Source organism: Tamandua tetradactyla, chromosome 26 (assembly GCF_023851605.1).
Source record: "Tamandua tetradactyla isolate mTamTet1 chromosome 26, mTamTet1.pri, whole genome shotgun sequence".
NCBI classification, from domain to species: Eukaryota; Metazoa; Chordata; class Mammalia; order Pilosa; family Myrmecophagidae; genus Tamandua; species Tamandua tetradactyla.
Window position 1 is genome coordinate 16,732,521 of NC_135352.1, and position 23,137 is coordinate 16,755,657.

Consider the following 23,137-nt stretch of genomic DNA (forward strand, 5'->3'; position numbering starts at 1 on the left):
TCCTATCCAAATGCGTCATACATGCCACCCTCATGAGTCTTTCCATCGCGGACGGCTGTGCCTACGCTGCATTCCTCTACCTCACCAACAGTGGCTGAAATGACCCCCAAAGCCTGAGAATCATTTGCTAACTTCCGTTGGGTTAATACAGAAATCAAGTGGGAAAATTTTCTTCTCTGCAGTACAGAGTAATGGCTCCATCTACAAGAACTTAAGTATAAACTAGATATTCGTCGAGCCTCAGTGCCAGACACCGCTAAGTCCTTTACTGATTTGATCCTCACGACCTCCTCCCGAGGTCAACACAATTGTCACCCCCAGGTCTCGGCTGAAAAGAAGCCCAGCGAGGTCTAGCCACTTGCCCAGGCTCTCCCAGCAAGCAGACTGCAAACCCCGAACCCCGAGCCCCGTCAGCCTCACCCGGGTTCTCTCCAAGTCCCCACGCACCACGCGCGGAAAATTCCACGCGACAGGGCCACCGTGTGCGGCAGGGGTCCCCGCGGGGGGCCCAGGGCGAAAGCATCTGCCCAGGGCATTCCAGGAAACCGGGTTCAATGCACCCCCATCCCCCACTCCCACCCCCGGCCCCTGAAGAAAAACCGAAGCTTTTCCAGCAGGAACCACTCACGTGCAAGCCTCGGGCCGCGTCGGAGTGATTTCCCCCGTGCTTAAACTATCCGCACAAAACCGGTCGGAAATGAAAAACAACTCTTTATGTACTCACTTTCAAACAGTTACGTGCCACTACCGCCGCACAGTAACATATGGTCCCGGAGCTGACGGACTGGTCTGGGAGAAGGTTAGCAAGCGCGGGTCCCGGAACGGCCCCCCGCAGGGAACAGCCGGCACGGAAAAGGCCCCCGCGCCGCGCCGCGAACGTGTCCGCTACCCACGCGCCCCTCGGGGCCGGAGGCGGGCGCGGGGGACAAGAACAGCCGGCCGGGGTCGCCCGAGGGGCAGGAAGCGGCTGGGCCAGGAAGCTTCTCCGGTCGCAGCCGCCCGCGACGCCGCTCCCAGTCCAGCTCCGCCGCGCGCGCGCCGGCCAGAGACACCCCCCCACACACCTTCCCCCCCAACACACACACACACACACACACACACACACACACACACACACGGCAGGCGTCTCGGCAAATGAACCCCAAGATCGCGCCGGCCAGAGACACCCCCCCACACACCCTCCCCCCCAACACACACCCCCCCACACACACGGCAGGCGTCTCGGCAAATGAACCCCAAGATTAAAAGCTCCCTCCCCAAACTATCGTCGTCCTTCCCTCCGCCGCCAGGAAACTCGAGCCACTCGGCCCTTGAGTTTCCTCAGAAAGCCTTTCCAGAGCACCAGAGCGACAGGCACCGACTTGACAAGGCGGGCTGACATTTGCTCCGCGGCGGGTCCCCTCGGCGACTGGCCCGACGGCAAGGCGCAGGTCTAGCTTACGCGTGAGGATCATGGTGTCCGGCTTCTTCCTGCACATCAAGAGCGGAGGAGGGGTGGCGGAGGCGCGCAGTGGGGAAGTCGAGGCAGCCCGAGGCCGGTCCGCTCCCGCGCCGGGACCCCCGGCGGCACCCGGGACGCGCGCCCTCGCCGTCCTCAGCGCATCCTGGCTCGCCGCTCGGTGACCCTGACCACGGTCCCGGCGAGAACGCGAGGTAATACCCCACACGTCGAAAAGGGAGAGCGCTCAGGGAGGTCGAGGAGCGGGACGGGAAGCCCGGGAGCGCCTGCTCCAGGAACCGAGAGGTCAGGACATGGCCAGGACTCGCAGCTGCAAAGCTTCCCACCCGCAGGGTCCGGCGCAACTACCTCCAGCGCGCCCCGAACGGCCGCGCTCTCCTGCAGGGCCCGCCCCCGAGGGGAGGGACCGGCGTCCCAGCGTCCCCTCCTCCTCCTCCTCCTCCTCCTCCTCCTCCTCCCGCGGCCGGGGTCGCCCGCCAGAACCTCGGGCGGTGCTCGGGTCCCACCTCGCTCTCCCGGGCCCGCCCCCGCCCCGCGTCTCCTCCTCCCGCGGCTGGAATGTCCTCCCCCCACCCGCCCCCACCCCACCCCCGTCCTCCACGTCTGCAGCGGGACGCGCCTAGAAGTCTCCAACCCTGTGCCTCAGGGGACTGAAGCAAAAGGCTGTCCCCAGGAGGCGTTCACGTCGCGGGAAGTCCGGGCTGGACGCTGGGCCACCGCGCACTTAATTCTTCCCTCTTTGTCTCGGTACTCTGCCTGGCCCTTCCTACCTCTGTCCTTTCTGTCCTCCGTCCTGGTGGGAGCCGGATAAACCGAGAGGAAGCTAGGAGGAGCGCGTGGGTCAGTGTTTCCTAGTCTGCAAAATGGAAAGAAGAGTACTTGTCCCCGGGACTTTCGTTATTCGTTGCTAAAGCCCGCAGAGCTGCAGAACCAATGGAGACTGGTCACAAGCTCTGCTGCAGAGAGACTGGTCTTCCACTCAGCACGTATTGAGAATACAGCACGTGCTAGTTATAGATGGTGTTCCTTAAACCAGGGCCCTTGGCCCCAGCGCGGCTCAGAATTAGAATTTCTAAGGGTGAGACGGCGGTTTCCTAAGCCTTCAAGGTGATTCTAAGGGCTCACCATAGTTCGAGACCCGCCTCCCCTCCCCATATCCTGGGATTTAATAGGAATCCCCCCTTTTTTTTTAATTTTTAACTTTTCATGGTATAATATAACATTTATACAAAGCAAAGAAATAGAAAAGCATTATTTTTCAAAGCACTCTTTAACAAGCAGTTACAGGACAGATCCCAGAGTTTGTCATGGGCTACCATACGATCCTCTCATATTTTTCCTTCTAGCTGCTCCAGAATATAGGAGGCTAGAGGGCTTAAACATTTTTTTTATCATCACAATTGATATTATTTCCTTCTTTTTTTGTGTGAAAAATAACATTAAAAAAAACCTATAAATTTCAAAGCACAGCACCACAATTAGCTGTAGAACATACTTCAGTTTGACATGGGTTACAATTCCAAAATTTTAGGTTTTTACTCCTAGTTGTTCTAAAATACTGGAGACTAAAAGAGATGTCAATTTAATGATTCATATTCATTTGCTAAATCTTATCTTCTCTGTATAACTCCACCATCACCTTTGATCTTTCCATTTCTCTCTTCAGTGGTGTTTGGGCTATGGCAATTCTAAATTTTTGATATTAGAATGGTCTGTCACTAATATGGGATCTGAAACCTAGCCCAGTCTCTCCAGAACATCAGATAGAACATCCAAAACATCAGATGGAACTATCTGATGTTCTGGAGAGGCTTGGGCTAGGTTTCAAGGCCCATCTGGACCAGGGACCTCTCTGGACCAAGGGCCCATCTGGAGGTTGTAGGTTTCTGGAAAGTTACTCTAGTGCATGGAACCCTTGTGGAATCTTATATATTGCCCTAGGTGTTCTTTAGGATTGGCTCGAATGGTCCTGGTTGGCAGTTGGCAGGTTATGATAGGTAGCAAGCTCTAACTAAAGCTTGAGTAAGAGCAACCTCCAGAGTAGCCTCTCAACTCTATTTGAACTCTCTCTGCCACTGATACTTTATTAATTACACTTCTTTTCTCCCTTTGGTCAGTATGGAATTGTTGATACCACGGTGCCAGGTCTGGATTCATCCCTGGGAGTCATCCCCGGAATCCCCATTCTAAAAGATCACAATTGAATACTACCGCAGTAAGATTCTTTAAAATCCAGACCAGGTTCCAATGAAAATTTACTTTGGGGCTAACGGCTGCTTTCTGTGTAGTTTTTCTGGGCAAAGGAAACTAATGACCTAAACCCATTTATTCAACGAATATGTAGGGAGAATATACTGTATGCCAAGGCTCTGGAGACATAGCCTTGAGCAAAGGAGACAAACACCGCTTCCCCACTGGAGTTTCCTTCCCACTTGGAAAGGTACAGTAAATGAAATAATTAATGGAAAGATATACAGTATGTTAGATGGAGATATATAAAGCAGAGGAGGGGATAAAGGAGCTAAGGAGGGTAGGGCTTATTTTTGAATAGAAATGGGAAAATTTGGTCTCTCTTACATCATAGTTTAAAAGATATTAATTTCACAGCCATGTCTTAAGTTGACATACACAAGACCTCTTTTCCTATGTTTTTCCATAAAACAAAATAAAAACGCTAACTCTACCGCTAGATCCCTAATTTACCCAAAGCAGAATCAGCTCTGGAGGGTGGCAGCTCAGAGGGCATGGGCTCCTCCATGCAACAGATGTTTCCAAGGCTTTCACGGCTTACAACTGCTAGACACAAAATGGCAAGGGCAGGCCTGGCACCTGCCTGCTGGTTGGGGAAGCAAGGGTGTTTGTTTGAAAGGCAGGTGCTGTGAAATAGAAGACCTGACCTGGCCCTCGAAGGCAGAGCAGCTTCCTGAAATATGGGGGCTGTAAGAACTGTCAAAAAAGCCCAGTGTTGATTCTCTCATAAAAAACAGACTTGTATCCCTAACAAGTACACATACAAAAACCTTCCGACAAAATGCTAGGAAACTCAATCCAGCAGCATATTAAAGAGATGATCATACACCATGACTAAATTAATTCCAATCTGAAACATACACCCAGGAAAACTGAAAATAAACTCATACACCTATGTTTATAGCAGCATTTTTTGCAGCAGCCAAAAACCGGGAACAACCAAGATGTCTATTAACTAATGAATGGATAGACAAAGTATGGCATAGTGATATAAAGGGATATTATTCAACCATAAATAGGAAGGATTTACTGATAATGCTACAACATGGAGCCTTGAAAACATTAAGTTACTGAAAGAAACTCGCTACAAAAAGGCCACGTACCATAGGATTCCATTTACATGAACTGTCTAGGATAGGCAATCCATAGTCACTGAAAGCAGATTAGTAGTTGTTTGGCTAAGAAAAGGCATAATGGGGCGTGACTGCTGAATGGCTATGGGGTTCCTTTTTGGGGTGATGAAAATGTTCTATGATTGGACAGTGATAGTTGTACAAATTGAGAAATGTGCTGGAAGTCACTTTAAAATAGTTAAAATGGTGAATTTTATGTTACACGAATTTTACCCCCCCAAAAAAGAAATTATTTCTTTTCACACACACACACACACACACACACACACACACACACACACACACACACAGGCTAAATTTGCTAGCAAGGGTGAATGCAATTTCCAGCAGAAGCTCCAAAAACAAAGGCCAGAAGTTTCATTTCCCTGCATGACAAATGTAAAGGACTTTTCGTCCTTAACAGCCAAAAGCAGTGAGCAGCTGCTTTAAATTGAAGAAGGTGTCCCGTGATCAGATTTGTATTTTGAAAAGGGCCACAATGTATACATCAGACTTAGAAAATAAAGATGTACATGTGGAACATATTAATTTCTCTTATTTATTAATCATTTAAACTTTAAAAATGTGGATACTCTGTGCACATCCCCCAAACTACACCAATTCTCAGCATAAGGTTTTAAAGTTTATTTGCTGGAGGACCTGTATTTTAATTTATTTGCCCTAATGTACTCAACCCCAAATTCAATGTATCCAAATTGTAGACTATTTTGCTGCTAGATTTCTAGGAGTTGGTATATTATTCTGCATCCCTTATATACCTACTTCTACTCATCATTCGACTTTCTAGAATAGAACATGCTACTCTTATCTGTTTCTTCTTGTTCAAGCCCCTTTCTTTTCTCCTTGACTATTAAAGATTGCCTCCTTTGAACCCTCTCTAACTTCACTGCACCTCTCTGCAGATGGTGCGATGTGCACGGCTCATCATCTAATAATACTAATAATTCCACAAACTTTTTCTTCAGTGATGCAGTGATTTGCATTTGGCCTTTTCTGAATCTCATTTTCTTCTGCTCTTCAGTTCATTGACACAACCTGTGTCCCCAGCCCAAACCCAATTTTCCTAACTTTTAATTCTCACCCCTGTTAAAAATGGACATGGTATATTTTTAAGGCTGCTTTGCTTGTGGAATAGTGGTTAAAAGCAGCAGTTCTGGAGCAGACCACTTAAGCTATAATAAATATATTAAGCCTCTCAAAACTTCAGCTTTTTTGCCTTTAAAAAGGTGGTTGTAACAATGCATGTTATCAGGGAGGTTTGTGAAAATGAAATAATATAACACACGTAAGGGTTTAGCATACGATAAGCACACAATCCTGTTAGCCATTATGACTATATGTTATTAAGTGGGCACATGGGAACAAGTACAGGCAATTTCTATTTAAATCATCATCCAGGGAAGATTAAAACAAAATAAAACAAGACCTTGGCTTTAACCTTTGTGAATCTGAGGAGCCTTTTACAGACTGGAGAAAGAAAGGGAGGAGTGAATAGTCATCAAAGTGTCAACAAACAGTGGCGATTTACAGGATGAAAGAGGGTCTGAGTTAATTTCATTTAACCTTTAACTCATCATCCAAGATTTCATCTGACTATAACAAGCCAATGACATTTGACTGATCTGTATTAAGTGGGATTTGGATATCGAAACACCAGACTCTATGAGACAGGAATTTAGCTCTGCAGTGTAGCCCATTTCCTCACCAGCAACCTATGTTCCTCCGAATCCCTCTAATACATGGAAGTTTAAAAGCCATCATAAATTTGCACTAGGGGGCGGGCCACGACGGCTCAACAGGCAGAGTCCTTGCCTGCCCTGCCAGAGACCCAAGTTCAATTCCCGGTGCCTGCCCATGCAAAAAAAAAAAAAAAAAAAAGTTTGCGCTAGGTTTTTGTTATCATTTGTTAATGATTCATTCTTAATGGCAGATTAAAAAAAAATTGACCTGTGGGCCTGTACTGTTTGCTTCTTGGCCATTCTCTGTTTGCAGTTTAGGTGTCAGCTTCTTGGAGGTTGCTCAATGGGCTATCCACACCCTTCAGTATTTGGATGTTTTCACATTCAACATATTACCACGGAAAGGAAAGTCACATACCTAACACCGAAGTGCATGATACAAAGCTGAGTAAATCAGATAGCTACTCCCTTGGTTGCAACTCTACTTTAATGACTGGTAATATCATTGTTCAAGGACATTATCTTATACTTTTTCCACTATAATATGTTTAAATAAATTAAAAAACTTGTCAAAAAGGCAGGTATTCTGTTGCAAACTATGGACTATAGTTAACAGTAATTTTTACTTTTTTTTTTTGACATGGGCAGGCACTGGGAATCGAACCCCGGTCTCTGGCATGGCAGGCAAGGACTCTGCTACTGAGCCACCGTCGCCCACCCAACAGTAATATTTTAATATTCTTTCATCAGTAGTAATAAATGTACCACACCAATACTAAGGATCAATAATAGAAGGAGATTAGGAATATGGGGGGATTCGATTTTCTTTTATTCTTTTTATTTCTTCTTTGGAGTAATGAAAATGTTCTGAAATTGATTATGGGCTTGTATGTACACCTATGTGATGATATTCTGAGTCAGTGATTGTATACTTCGGATAGTTTGTATGGAGTATAAATATATCAATAAAATTGCATTTTTTAAAAAATGGCAGGTATTGCTGGTGAATAAAGCAAGTTCCAGTGGAAAACCAGGTCCCTCTAAAAGGTCAGTTGCCCAGTCAGGCATCCGACCATCTTTTTGGGTTTAAAGATTTGTCAAAAGCCCCTGGATTTCTAGATATTTTTGTATTAAATCTCCCAATTTTTAAATACTGGGAACTAATTACTAAAATCTAAACCCATTCCAAGTAATTTAATCATTGGGCTTCGTTTAGCCCTTGGGCAGCTAGTTTAAACTTCTGCTCTAGTGATGTGAGCCAAGCAATCTCTTTGGAAATTCCTCTCCCTCTGGAATTAAGAGTCCTTGGAAAATGTTGTAATATAATTTGTGCTCAATGGAGCATGGTGAAGTTAGTGGGAAAAATAATTTTTATTTGTAATGGCCAAAGGAAATATGACAAAGAACAGAAAGTTTTGAAAATAATTTTAAAACAAGATTGAATTAAGGAAAATAATTAAATTTGAAATTTAATGGTTATCCTTAAAAAACATCCATTTATTTCTAAGCTTCAGTGATCCAAGAATGGGGGTGCCCCTCACGCTGTGGTATTTAGTCTCTTCAGGAGCGTACAAAATTCAAGTGCTGGAGGTACAGAATGGGAAAAGTGGAGAAAAAGAGTGAGACAAATTTCACTTCTTTTAAAATCTTACTTAGATTGAAAGTAGAAAAAACTGGGACATTTCTTTGGTATAATGAATTAGTTATAAGACAAGAAGTAAGAAGTGGGGATAAAGTCTAAGAAGTTGGAGCCTGGTTAAAAAAAAGATCTGAATTGATTATGGCTGTTGGGACAATTGTTAACCCTCTTTTTAATATCTAAGTTCTCAATTACTGGTTTTTCCTAAAATATTATCACGTCATTTTCCTCCTCAAAAACCATTAATGGTTCACAAGTGGCCTACAGAATAAAATCTTCAACTGATCATATATTCAAAAAAAAATCTTACTTAGAAATAGCTCTCTTATTCATCACATTTTTTTTTTACTACAACTTTTGAACAATTAAAATTCAAAATATGAAGACAGTGAAAGTACTCTCCCAGTGATATATTTTAGTAAGGTGAGGGAGTCCCTTGGAATAATGCAGTTGCATAAATGTGATATAAATTTACTCTGTGACATTCACTTGAATCCCGAATTTGAACTGACCTAGCATCATGCTTTTATAATTCAACAAATATTTCTTAGACCCTAGAACAGCACTGTGCTGGGTGAAACAAAAGGACATGAAGAGGGGGCTTGGAGGACTGAGCTCTAAGGCTGGAAGCCGGAATAGAAACAGTTCTGCAACAGAGTTCACTGGAGCATTTCAACAAATTCTTTTTTTATATATTTATTATTATTATTATTATTTTTTTAAATACCAAAAAACACATAACAAACGCAAACATTCTTATTTTGATCATTCTGTCCTACATATATAATCAGTAATTCACAATATCATCACATAGTTGTATATTCATCGCCATGATCATTTCTTGGAACATTTGTATCTATTCAGAAAAAGAAATAAAACTAAAACAGAAAAAAAAATTTACACATACCATACCCCTTACCCCTCCCTTTCATTGATCACTAGCATTTCAAACTAAATTTATTTTAACATCTGTTCCCCCTATTATTTATTTTTATTCCATATGTTCTACTCGTCTTCAACCAATTCTTAATTGTGAATGCTGATTTGACAAATCAATCGGCATGCTTTCCTGGGATAATAGCAAATATTTGCAATAGATTTCTCTTTTCAAGTCCTCATTGAAAGGCTCAGATAGCTGATCAGCCTAAGGCCTCACTGCAAAAGAAGAGAAGATGTGAACCTACAGCTCCTACTATGTGCTGGTTTGAAATGATGTATGTACCCTAGAAAAACCATGTTTTAATCCTAATCCCATTCTGTAAAGGCAGCATTTCTTCTAATCCCTATTCAGCATTATATGTTTGAATCTGTAATTACATCATCGCCCTGGAGATGTGATTTAATCAAGAGAGGTTGTTAAACTGGATTAGGTGACGACATGTCTCCACCCATTTGGGTGGGTCTTGATAAGTTTCTGGAGTCCTATAAAAGAGGAAACATTTTGGAGAATGAAGATTTGGAGAGAGCAGAGAACGCTGTAGCACCACGAAGCAGAGACCATCAGCCAGCGACCTTTGGAAATGAAGAAGGAAAACACCTCCCGGGGAGCTTCATGAAAAGAGAAGCCAGGAGAGAAAGCTAACAGATGATGCCGTGTTCGCCATGTGCCTTTCCAGATGAGAGAGAAACCCTGACTGTGTTCGCCATATGCCTTCTCACTAGAAGAGAGAGACCCTGAACTTCATCGGCCTTCTTGAACCAAGATATCTTTCCATGGATGCCTTAGATTGGACATTTCTATAGACTTGCTTTAATTGGGACATTTTCTCGGCCTTAGAACCGTAAACTAGCAATTTATTAAATTCCCCTTTTTAAAAGCCATTCTGTTTCTGGTATATTGCATTCCGGGAGCTAGCAGACTAGAACATACTACATCCAATTTCCACTTCATATTCACCAGTGACTCCTCTGATTCTTTTATGTGCCCTCTGACTAGACAAAAATCAAGCAAGCGAAAAGTAAAACACGAAGTCATTTGATTCCCATTGATATAACCAATTTAAATGGCATGTTTTGATTCTTTGTCTATTCTGCCACTCTCCTCAGATTTAATATTAATTTTTCTAGCTTTTAGTAAATAATTCATTTCAGACCTGAGGATGGATAACATTATTTTATAAGTATTAGTAATATTTAATCCTTTGCTTTCTTATTATTAAAATCTTATTATAAAAATTTATTGCGAAAAGTTTAGAAATATGGGGAAAGTATAAAGAAAAAAAGTAAAACCGTCTCATATTTACTACCAAAAGTAAGTGCAAATGTACTATTACACTTGCATGCGTTTCTTCCCAGTCAGTCTTAATGATATATGCTTTTTTTAATATATAGTTTTTGCACAAAATTGGGCTTATAATATGTATTGTTTTGTAATATTTCATTTTGCTTGATATTTTTGAAGATTATGATTTTTAATCACATCCCATTTTATGGATATACCATGAATTAGTTGACCAATCTCCTATTGTTGAGCTTTTATTGTTTCACCATTTTTTTCCTTAATGAACATTCTTTTATAGTAAGTTTTTTAGAAAGGAAGAATGATTATTTCCTTAGGCAAATTTATGTACTTTGAGTTAGGAGATCCAAGGGTATTAGGACAGTTGATATATACTTTTTAGACTATCATACAGAAAGTTTGTACCTTTTTTATATTTCCACCATTGCTGAATACGCCCATTCCCTTTATACTCAGTTTTGCAAGTGTTATAATTTATTTCTTTTTTTCTAATTTGAGAATCTAAACATGATATCTCATTATTGTTTCAGTCTACAGAGTCTACATTTATTTGAATACTAAACTGGTTGAATATTTTTTTCATGTTTTTGAAGCAGTTTTTTTTTGTGTGTGAAAATTAGTCTGTTTAATCTTTTAGCTACTTTTTTGATGAAGCTTTTTTTTTCCTTATTGATTGTAAGTACTATTTGTATGTTAGGGATATTAACCATTTTTCATTTATTATAGAAATATTTTTACTAATTTGCCATCTGCCTTTTAAGTTTGTTTATTTATGGTATTAAGGACCTAATAATCTGCACATAAAATTCAAGGATCTTGTACCTTTCAATCACTAATTAGTTTCCGAAATAGTTTTCCCTATAAGACTTGAAGCCAGAAATGCTAAGACATAAAATTTATTTACAAAGCGAGGTCATTTAGTGTGTGGGGTTTTTGCTTTATTTCTAGTTATAGGTTTAATTATGTACTCAAAAATATTTTAGATGTCTTATTTTATTTTTCTAACTCTCCTAGTTTCACTTTAGATGCCTTGCACAGGCAAGTATGCAGCTGAAAGGTTAGCAGGATTTAGGATATAAGGTAGAGACCCAGGGGCGTTGAGTTTTTGAGAAACTTTTTGACTTCCAAATATTCCATAAGTGCAATGTTTGTGGATGCATGTATACTCACTAATTAAACAAATCTTGGAACATTGGTAGGTTTTTTCGGAAACTAAGCACAATGCTAAAATGATCATTTTTAGTCTTTTACCTTGTAGGTAGAAAACCACTTTTAACTTTGTTCTCTACCACCTTGTTTTAAAAAGCCACTTATTTGGTTCCCCCTAAACTCTGACTTTTAAATCAGCATTGTTCTAAAGCATCTGCTCAAATAATATCTCCACCATAATTTTGAAAATCTGAGTGTAATCACTCATGAGTTTATTTAGTGTTAATTTGAGCTGTAATAAGTTGCTCTTTCTTCATTATGGATGAGTCCTTCAATAAAGATAATATGAGGTAGGGTCCAGCAATTGCCTGAAAGATAGTAAACAGTTCCCTTTCTTTAGCTCCTAACTGCAGCATGTTGACCATTATAGCCTTATTTCTGGAAACTCCTACACAGCTCCAGATCATTAAGTTACTTTAATCGTCAACAGGAGAGTGGAGCCGCAGTATATCTTCAGGCTGGGTTTTCATGCCTAACTAACTCTGGCAATTATCTCTTTATGGATTCAGCTAAATTAAGCTGTACTTTCCGGCACTGCAAGGCAACAAATTTCAAATTTTTAAAAGGAGACCTGGCAACAAGAATCATCAGTTGTGAAAGACTGATGTTTGAAGGTTTATCAAGAGGGAAAGGACTAGATCGGATCTCTTTCATACAGGTATTCTGTTGTTGAACAAACAGCTATTTCTATACTGATTATTTTCATCTTTTCGGTGGGTCGACAAAGCAAGTAAAGGGCTACAATACAAAAACTGAGACATGTTCTCTGAATATCCTAACAGCATTTTCTGGATGTTTGAATTAGAAAAATAAAATCAGGAAGGTTCTTACGTCCATGCTTGTCTAGAGGGAAGAGATCTGATAAAAGTCACATTCTTTACTTTGTCACTAATGCAATCCGTGGGTTTGAGTTGTTCACATAATGGGGTCTATGCCCTTCCGTCTATTACGTGATAAAACAAGGATATTGGATCACTCAACAAATGATATTTTTTTGGCATGGACAGGCTCTGGGAATTGAGCCCAGGTCTCTGACATGGCAGGCGAGAACTCTGCCTGCTGAGCCACCACTGCACCACCCTTAACTAAGGATTTTAAGTCGAAGATACAATATAGTTTGAAGGTAGATATTATTATTGCAGAAAAGGAATTCAACTCAAGGAGATTATGTAATTGCTTCTTTCAGCAATCTGGATTCCAAGAGGCTTTAGGTTTCAGTTTGTCCTGATGTGTGACTCGAAATTTACGGTCACGTTCATTTCCTGGTCCAACACTCTTAACACACCTGGCATTCAAAAATGCTACTAATATTTTTTTTAATGGTGGCCAGAAAAAAAGTATCTGCTATGTAGACCACCATTGCTCACAGCAACTCAAAACACAAAGTTGTGGTCCTGGTGAGTGCATGCTGAAAGCTGAGCAGTGTATCTGCCATTATCAAATTCTTCTCCCTTTTGGCCTAGCCTTTTCCATTTCCTAAACCCGCTCCAGGAACACTGTTTCTTAGAAGGCTACAAGGTTCAGCTTTTCTCCTTCCAGGACAACCCTCATTTACATCACTGAGGCCTCACAAAGTATGCACACTGTGGGCTCTGTACTGTTCACCGCAAATCCAGGCCCAGATCAAAATCACACCCAGTTCTTTGGGATCTATTCCAGGCTTTTCACCCAAATGACCTTCTCAGAAATGGACTCTTCCTTTTTCTCTGAGTTGCTGCTCTAATTTGCCAATCATATATATTTTTTTGAGGTACAAAACTTTAATTAACCATACTGATCTTTAAACAAACGTAAATGTGATTATATACTTTTTGATGACTTGCATAGGGTAAAACAAGTAATTTTTAACCCCTGCCCAATATGCATACCTTTCCATGTTCTTTCTACCTAAATTGGGTACTTCCAATGCCTAGGAGCTCCCTCCCTTACTCTTTTTCTTCTTCTTCTTCTTCTTTTTTTAAATTAATTAAAACCTTTTTCTAATCAGAGAAGTTGCAGGCTTCCAGAAAAATCATACATAAAATGCACAGTTTTCCTATTATTAACACTTTGCATTATTGTGGTACCTTTGTTACAGTGGATGAAAAATATTATTATTATATAATATTATATTATTATTAATATTATAATATTATGTTATTATCCTATTAGCTGTAGTCCAAAATTTAATATTACGGTTCAATGCTTGTGTTGTACAGTCCTATGTTTTTTTTTATTCTAGTAACATACAACCTAAAATTCCCCCTTTAAATCACTTTCAATTATATAATTCAGCAGTGATAATTACATCCAAATGTTGTGCTACCATCACCACCCTCCATTAACAAAATTTTTCCATCACCTCAAACAGAAACTCCATACCAATTAAGCATTAACTCTCGACTCCTATCCTAATCCTGTCCCCTGAAAACTTGTTTTTCTATTTTCTGACTCTCTGAACTTGCTTCTTTTCATCATTTCATATAAATTTGAAATCATACAATGATATTTGTCTTTTTGTGTCTGGCTTATTTGACTCAACATGATGTCTGTTGCATGTATCAGAACTTCAATCATTTTTGCCTCTGAATAATACCCCACTGTATATAAACACCCCATTATTATTCATCCATTAATCTGCTGATGGATACAGGGGATGCATCCATCCTTTTGGCTCTGGTGAATAAAACCGCTATGACTACTGGTGTGCAAATATCTTTTCAAGTCCCTGCTTTCAGTTCTTTCGGGTCTATACGTACAAGTGGGGTTGCCAGGTCCTGGGGTAATTCTATCTAGTTATCCCTTCCACATTACAGGGGTTAGGGACCACGTCGCCACCATCTGGATAATCCATGTAAATTTTTTTCAACGTTTCATGAAACTCACTAGCTGCCTCTTGATCAGCGGCTACTGCCTCTCCCACTATTTTTATATTGCGTAGGCTAAACCTTTAAAAAAATTTTTCAAACTAGCATTTGCTGGCTTGAAAATCTGTGTTGGCTTGAAAATCTGTAAAGGTTGACCTTCCTCCATTTTCTTTTAGGGAATCATATAGGGATTAGCCTTTTCTCATATGATGTGAGCATTGTCCAGAATGCCTTTTTTTTTTTTAAAGTAACAAAACTTCATCCAAAAGAATGTTGTAACTTCTACGAGAGAGAGAGAGATGCGTATCTCGTGGTTTATGCGGATACTCTTTGCAGTTACTGGTATACCTGCGGCAATGGCCTCACAGAGCTCTTTTTTTCTTGATATGCCTTATGGTCCAATCATTAACACTGTAATGGCAGTAACCTTAGCAACCATTTTGCCTGAACCTTGCTACATGAAAACAATGATACGTGGAAACCGTGATATATGGAACCTGTGATGGGGAAAGTCGCAAAGTGGAAGGGATAACTGTACTTAACCTTCTGAGGTAGTGCCAAACTGTTTTTCCAAAGCGGAGTACCATTTCACATTTCCACCAACAATGAATGAGTGTTCCTATTTCTCTGCATCTTTTCCAAAACTTCTTTTTTTTTTTTAATAGTAGCCATTTCAATGTGTGTAAAATGGCATCTCAGTGTGGTTTTGATATGAATTTCCCTAATGGCTAATAATGCGGAGCATCTTTTCATGAGTTTATTGGCCATTTGGGTATCTTCTTTGGAGAAGCAGCTAAGTCTTTTGCCCATTTTTTAATCGGCTTGGTTGTCCTTTTGGAACAAGCTGTGTGATTTCTTTATATAATCTGGATGTTAAACCCTTATTGGATACGTGGTTTTCAAATCTTTTCTCCTATTCTGTAGGTTGTCTTTTTTACTTTCATGATAATAAAGTCCTTTGATGCAGAAGAGATTTGAAATTTGATGAAGTCCCATGCATCTATTGTTTCTTTTCAAGTTCATGCTCTTGGTGTAAAGTCTAAGAAACCATGGCCTAACGCAAAGTCCTGAAGATGTTTCCCTATGTTTTCTTTCAGGAGTTTTATAGTTTTAATTCTTATGTTTAGTTCTGCTGAGTTAACTTTTGTATCTGATGTGAGGGAGGGGTCTACCTTATTCTTTTGCACCTGAATATCCAGTTTTCCCAGCACTATTTGTTGAAGACTTCTTTCCCCATTGAGTGGACTTGCACCAATGTCAAAAAAATTAATTGGTCATAGATGTGAGGGTTTACTTCTGAACTCTCAATTTGATTCCTTTGGTCTATAGGCTTGTCCTTTTGCCAGTACCAGGCTGTTTTCTTACTGTATCTTTGTAAAACAGTTTTAAAATCATGAAGTGTGAGTCCTTTTTTTCAAGATGGTTTTCGCTATTGAGGGCCCTTACTTTCTATATAAATTTGGTGACACTTCCATTTCTGTAAAAGAGACTGCTGGAATTTTGACTGGAATTGCACTGAACCTGTAAATTGCTTTGGATAGAACCGACTTTGTATTTAGGACTTCTTTGATTTCTTTTGAAATGTTTTGTTTTGTTCCATGTAAAAGTCCATTACATCCTGGGTTAAGTTTATTCCTAGATATTTGATTGTTTTAGTTGCTATTGTAAATGGAATTTTTTTCCTTGGTATCCTCTTCAGATTGTTCATTACTTGTGTATAGAAACATTACTGATTTTTGCATGTTATTCTTGTATTCCACCACTCTGTTTTTCTTATTTACTTCAGTAGCATTGTTGTGGATTTTTCAGGATTTTCTCTCTATAGGATCATGTTATCTGCAGAAGTTTTACATCTTCCTTTCCAATTTTAATGCCTTTTCTTTCTTTTTCTTGACTAATTGCTCTGACTAGGTCTTTCATTACAATCTTTTTTTTTTTTTTTTTTTGCAATCAGTAATTCTTAATATCATCACATAGGTGTATGGTCATCATTTCTCAGTACATATGCATCGATTTAGAGAAAGAAATAGCACTACAACAGAAAAAGAAATAAAGTGATAACACAGAGAGAAAACACAAATAAAAATAAAAAGTACAAAAATATATAAGAGAAAAAAAAACAAAACAAACAAACAAAAAAAACTATAGATCAGATGCAGCTTCATTCAGCGTTCCAAGATAATTACATTACAATTAGGCAGTATTGTGCTGACCATTTTTTTTTTTTTTTTAGACGTCATACCATTCTACATATGCAATCAGTAATTCTTAACATCATCACATAGATGCATGATCATCGTTTCTTAGTACATTTGCATCGGTTTAGAAGAACTAGCATTATAACAGAAAAAGATATAGAAAGTTAATATAGAGAAAAAAAATAAAAGTAATAATAATAAGAACAAAACAAACAAAACAAAACAAGACAAAAACCTATAGCTCGGATGCAGCTTCGTTCAGTATTTTAACATGATTACTTTACAATTAGGTATTATTGTACTGTCCCTTTTGGAGTTTTTGTATCTAGTCCTATTGCACCGTCTGTATTCCATCAGCTCCGATTACCCATTATCTTACCCTGTTTCTAACTCCTGCTGAACTCTGTTACCAATGACATATTCCAAGTTTATTCTCGAGTGTCGATTCACATCATTGGGACCATACAGTATTTGTCTTTTAGCTTTTGGCTAGACTCACTCAGCATAATGTTTTCTAGGTCCATCCATGTTATTACATGCTTCATAAGTTTATCCTGTCTTAACGCTGCATAATATTCCATCGTACGTATATACCACAGTTTGTTTAGCCACTCGTCTGTTGATGGACATTTTGGCTGTTTCCATCTCTTTGCAATTGTAAATAACGCTGCTATAAACATTGGTGTGCAAATGTCTGTTTGAGTTTTTGCCCTTAATTCCTTTGAGTAGATTCCCAGCAATGGTATTGCTGGATCGTATGGCAATTCTATATTCAGCTTTTTGAGGAACCGCCAAACTGCTTTCCACAGTGGTTGCACCATTTGACATTCCCACCAACAGTGGATAAGTGTGCCTCTTTCTCCGCATCCTCTCCAGCACTTGTCATTTTCTGTTTTGTTGATAATGGCCATTCTGGTGGGTGTGAGATGATATCTCATTGTGGTTTTGATTTGCATTTCTCTAATGGCCAGGGACATTGAGCATCTCTTCATGTGTCTTTTGGCCATTTGTATTTCCTCCTCTGAGAGGTGTCTATTCAAGCCTTTTTCCCATTTTGTAATTGGGTTGGCTATCTTTTTGTTGTTGAGTTGAACAATCTCATTATAAATTCTGGATACTAGACCTTTATCTGATATGTCGTTTCCAAATATTGATTCCCATTGTGTAGGCTGTCTTTCTACTTTCTTGATGAAGTTCTTTGATGCACAAAAGTGTTTAATTTTGAGGAGTTCCCATTTATTTATTTCCTTCTTCAGTGCTCTTGCTTTAGGTGTAAGGTCCATAAAACTGCCTCCAATTGTAAGATTCATAAGATATCTCCCTACATTTTCCTCTAACTGTTCTATGGTCTTAGACCTAATGTTTAGATCTTTGATCCATTTTGAGTTAACTTTTGTATAGGGTGTGAGATATGGGTCTTCTTTCATTCTTTTGCATATGGATATCCAGTTCTCTAGGCACCATTTATTGAAGAGACTGTTCTGTCCCAGGTGAGTTGGCTTGACTCCCTTATCAAAGATCAAATGACCATAGATGAGAGGGTCTATATCTGAGCACTCTATTCGATTCCATTGGTCGATATATCTATCTTTATGCCAATACCATGCTGTTTTGACCACTGTGGCTTCATAATATGCCTTAAAGTCTGGCAGCGCAAGACCTCCAGCTTCGTTTTTTTTCCTCAAGATGTTTTTAGCAATTCGGGGCACCCTGCCCTTCCAGATAAATTTGCTTATTGGTTTTTCTATTTCTGAAAAATAAGTTGTTGGGATTTTGATTGGTATTGCATTGAATCTGTAAATCAATTTAGGTAGGATTGACATCTTAACTATATTTAGTCTTCCAATCCATGAACACGGTATGCCCTTCCATCTGTTTAGGTCTTCTGTGATTTCTTTTAGCAGTTTTTTGTAGTTTTCTTTGTATAGGTCTTTTGTCTCTTTAGTTAAATTTATTCCTAGGTATTTTATTCTTTTAGTTGCAATTGTAAATGGGATTCGTTTCTTGATTTCCCCCTCCGCTTGTTCATTGCTAGTGTATAGAAATGCTACAGATTTTTGAATGTTGATCTTGTAACCTGCTACTTTGCTGTACTCATTTATTAGCTCTAGTAGTTTTGTTGTGGATTTTTCCGGGTTTTCGACGTATAGTATCATATCGTCTGCAAACAGTGATAGTTTTACTTCTTCCTTTCCAATTTTGATGCCTTGTATTTCTTTTTCTTGTCTAATTGCTCTGGCTAGAACCTCCAACACAATGTTGAATAATAGTGGTGATAGTGGACATCCTTGTCTTGTTCCTGATCTTAGGGGGAACGTTTTCAATTTTTCCCCATTAAGGATGATATTAGCTGTGGGTTTTTCATATATTCCCTCTATCATTTTAAGGAAGTTCCCTTGTATTCCTATCCTTTGAAGTGTTTTCAACAGGAAAGGATGTTGAATCTTGTCAAATGCCTTCTCTGCATCAATTGAGATGATCATGTGATTTTTCTGCTTTAATTTGTTGATATGGTGTATTACATTAATTGATTTTCTTATGTTGAACCATCCTTGCATACCTGGGATGAATCCTACTTGGTCATTATGAATAATTCTTTTAATGTGTTGTTGGATACGATTTGCTAGAATTTTATTGAGGATTTTTGCATCAATATTCATTAGAGAGATCGGCCTGTAGTTTTCTTTTCTTGTAATATCTTTGCCTGGTTTTGGTATGAGGGTAATGTTGGCTTCATAGAATGAGTTAGGTAGTTTTCCCTCCACTTCGATTTTTTTGAAGAGTTTGAGGAGAGTTGGTACTAATTCTTTCTGGAATGTTTGATAGAATTCACATGTGAAGCCGTCTGGTCCTGGACTTTTCTTTTTAGGAAGCTTTTGAATGACTGCTTCAATTTCTTTACTTGTGATTGGTTTGTTGAGATCATCTATCTCTTCTTGAGTCAAAGTTGGTTGTTCATGTCTTTCCAGGAACCCGTCCATTTCCTCAAAATTGTTGTATTTATTAGCGTAAAGTTGTTCATAGTATCCTGTTATTACCTCCTTTATTTCTGTGAGGTCAGTGGTTATGTCTCCTCTTCCATTTCTGATCTTATTTATTTGCATCCTCTCTCTTCTTCTTTTTGTCAATCTTGCTAAGGGCCCATCGATCTTATTGATTTTCTCATAGAACCAACTTCTGGCCTTATTGATTTTCTCTATTGTTTTCATGTTTTCAATTTCATTTATTTGTGCTCTAATCTTTGTTATTTCTTTCCTTTTGCTTGCTTTGGGGTTAGCTTGCTGTTCTTTCTCCAGTTCTTCCAAATGGATAGTTAATTCCTGAATTTTTGCCTTTTCTTCTTTTCTGATATAGGCATTTAGAGCAATAAATTTCCCTCTTAGCACTGCCTTTGCTGCGTCCCATAAGTTTTGATATGTTGTGTTTTCATTTTCATTCGCCTCGAGGTATTTGCTAATTTCTCTAGCAATTTCTTCTTTGACCCACTCGTTGTTTAGGAGTGTGTTGTTGAGCCTCCACGTATTTGTGAATTTTCTGGCACTCTGCCTATTATTGATTTCCAACATCATTCCTTTATGGTCCGAGAAAGTGTTGTGTAAGATTTCAATCTTTTTAAATTTGTTAAGACTTGCTTTGTGACCCAGCATATGGTCTATTTTTGAAAATGATCCATGAGCACTTGAGAAAAAGGTGTATCCTGCTGTTGTGGGATGTAATGTCCTATAAATGTCTATTAAGTCTAGTTCATTTATAGTAATATTCAGATTCTCTATTTCTTTGTTGATCTTCTGTCTAGATGTTCTGTCCCTTGATGAGAGTGGTGAGTTGAAGTCTCCAACTATTATAGTATATGAGTCTATTTCCCTTTTCAGTGTTTGCAGTGTATTCCTCACGTATTTTGGGGCATTCTGGTTCGGTGCGTAAATATTTATGATTGTTATGTCTTCTTGTTTAATTGTTCCTTTTATTAGTATATAGTGTCCTTCTTTGTCTCTTTTAACTGCTTTACATTTGAAGTCTAATTTGTTGGATATTAGTATAGCCACTCCTGCTCTTTTCTGGTTGTTATTTGCATGAAATATCTTTTCCCAACCTTTCACTTTCAACCTATGTTTATCTTTGGGTCTAAGATGTGTTTCCTGTAGACAGCATATAGAAGGATCCTGTTTTTTAATCCATTCTGCCAATCTATGTCTTTTGATTGGGGAATTCAGCCCATTGACATTTAGTGTTATTACTGTTTGGATAATATTTTCCTCTACCATTTTGCCTTTTGTATTATATATATCATATCTGATTTTCCTTCTTTCTACACTCTTTTCCATATCTCTCTCTTCTGTCTTTTTGTATCTGACTCTAATGCTCCCTTTAGTATTTCTTGCAGAGCTGGTCTCTTGGTCACGAATTCTTTCAGTGACTTTTTGTCTGAGAATGTTTTAATTTCTCCCTCATTTTTGAAGGATAATTTTGCTGGATATAGGAGCCTTGGTTGGCAGTTTTTCTCTTTTAGTATTTTAAATATATCATCCCACTGTCTTCTAGCTTCCATGGTTTCTGCTGAGAAATCTACACAAAGTCTTATTGGGTTTCCCTTGTATGTGATGGATTGTTTTTCTCTTGCTGCTTTCAAGATCCTCTCTTTCTCATTGACCTCTGACATTCTAACTAGTAAGTGTCTTGGAGAACGCCTATTTGGGTCTAATCTCTTTGGGGTGCGCTGCACTTCTTGGATCTGTAATTTTAGGTCTTTCATAAGAGTTGGGAAATTTTCAGTGAAAATTTCTTCCATTAGTTTTTCTCCTCCTTTTCCCTTCTCTTCTCCTTCTGGGACACCCACAACACGTATATTTGTGCGGTTCATATTGTCCTTGAGTTCCCTGATACCCTGTTCAAATTTCTCCATTCTTTTCCCTATAGTTTCTGTTTCTTTTTGGAATTCAGATGTTCCATCCTCCAAATCACTAATTCTATCTTCTGTCTCTTTAAATCTATCATTGTAACTATCCATTATTTTTTCTATGTTTGCTACTTTATCCTTCACTTCCATAAGTTCTGCGATTTGTTTTTTCAGTTTTTCTATTTCTTCTTTATGTTCAGCCCATGTCCTCTTCATGTCCTCCCTCAATTTATCGATTTCATTTTTGAAGAGGTTTTCCATTTCTGTTCGTATATTCAGGATTAGTTGTCTCAGCTCTTGTGTCTCATTTGAGCTATTGGTTTGTTCCTTTGACTGGGCCATATTCTCAATCTTTTGAGCGTGGACAGTTATCTTCTGCTGCTGGCGTCTGGGCATTTATTCAGATTTCTCTGGGTGTTGGACCCAGCAAGGTTGTAAGATTTTTCTGTGAAATCTCTGGGATCTGTTTTTCTTATCTTGCCCAGTACATGGCGCACGTGGCACACGTTTGTCTCAAGTGTTTGGAATGGGTCTCCCCCAGTCACCGATCTCCGTGGCCTGGGGCTTTCGGATCCAAATCTCTCCGTTGGTTCAGGGGCCGCGCGTGGTGGGGGCGTCCGCTGCCGCGGCTTGAGGGGACCCTGTGGCTGGTTGCGGGCCGCAGCGGGCCTGGGGGATTCCCCACTGGACCAGGAAGCCTTCCGTGGGGGGGGGCTTCCGCGGCTTGGATAGCCCTCCTATCTGAGACTCGTATCCGCGGACTCGAAGCAGAGACTCGAAGCCGCCCGCAAAAGAGGGGTGCCACCTGCCTCGGCTTGGGAGACTTGCTTCTCCAATACTCTCAGCCGGCCCGGAAAGGGGGGAGGGAGTAGCTCGGACCACCGCAGCTGCCGCTGATCGGGAGATCGCACGCCGCTCGGGGGTCTCACTGCAGCCGAGTCTCTCAGTCAGTCTAGCCAGCCCAGACTTTGGATAGCCCTCTGATCCGGGACTCGTAGCCGCGGACTTAACGCCGAGACTCGAAGCCGCCCGCAAAAGAAGGGCGCCGCCTGCCTCGGCTTGGGGAACTTACTTCTCCGATACTCTCAGCCGGCCCGGGAAGGAGGGAGGGATTAGCTCGGACCGCCGCAGCTGCGGCCGCTCGGGGGTCTCGCCGCAGCCAAGTCTCGCAATCAGACTTGCCAGCCCAGACTTTGGATAGCCCTCTGATCCGAGACTTGTAGTCGCGGACTCGAAGCCGCCCGCAAAAGTGTGGCGCCGGCCACCTTGGCTGGGAAGCTTGTCTCTCCGAGTCCCTCAGCCAGCCCCGGAAGGAGGGAGGGATTAGCTCGGACCGCCGCAGCTGCGGCCGCTTGGGGGTCTCGCCGCAGCCAAGACTCGGAATCAGACTTGCCAGCTCAGACTTTGGATAGCCCTCTGATCCGAGACTTGTAGTCGCGGACTCGAAGCCGCCCACAAAAGTGTGGCGCCGGCCGCCTTGGCTGGGAAGCTTGTCTCTCCGAGTCTCTCAGTCAGCCCCGGAAGGAGGGAGGGATTAGCTCGGACCGCCGCAGCTGCGGCTGCTCGGGAAATCGCCCGCCGCTCGGGG

General features: G+C 40.5%; 1 protein-coding gene across 9 annotated transcripts in view; it reads right to left on the minus strand.

The window, feature by feature from the left end:
* The window catches only part of DLC1 (DLC1 Rho GTPase activating protein), a 456,370-nt gene that overhangs the window by 45,196 nt on the left and 388,037 nt on the right, over positions 1 to 23,137 (minus strand). The window contains exon 1 of one of the 9 annotated variants that reach the window (XM_077144225.1): positions 2,230 to 2,309. The exons of 5 other annotated variants lie outside the window; for them this stretch is intronic. Coding sequence is in view for 1 of the 4 variants with exons in the window: in XM_077144221.1 (XP_077000336.1) it covers positions 1,442 to 1,478 (37 nt within the window). In the remaining 3 variants the exon portion in view is untranslated. Of the gene's footprint in view, positions 1 to 724; positions 855 to 1,441; positions 1,814 to 2,229; positions 2,310 to 23,137 lie in introns of those variants that run through there. 3 more of the 9 variants (XM_077144221.1, XM_077144223.1, XM_077144222.1) reach the window with 3 other exon arrangements.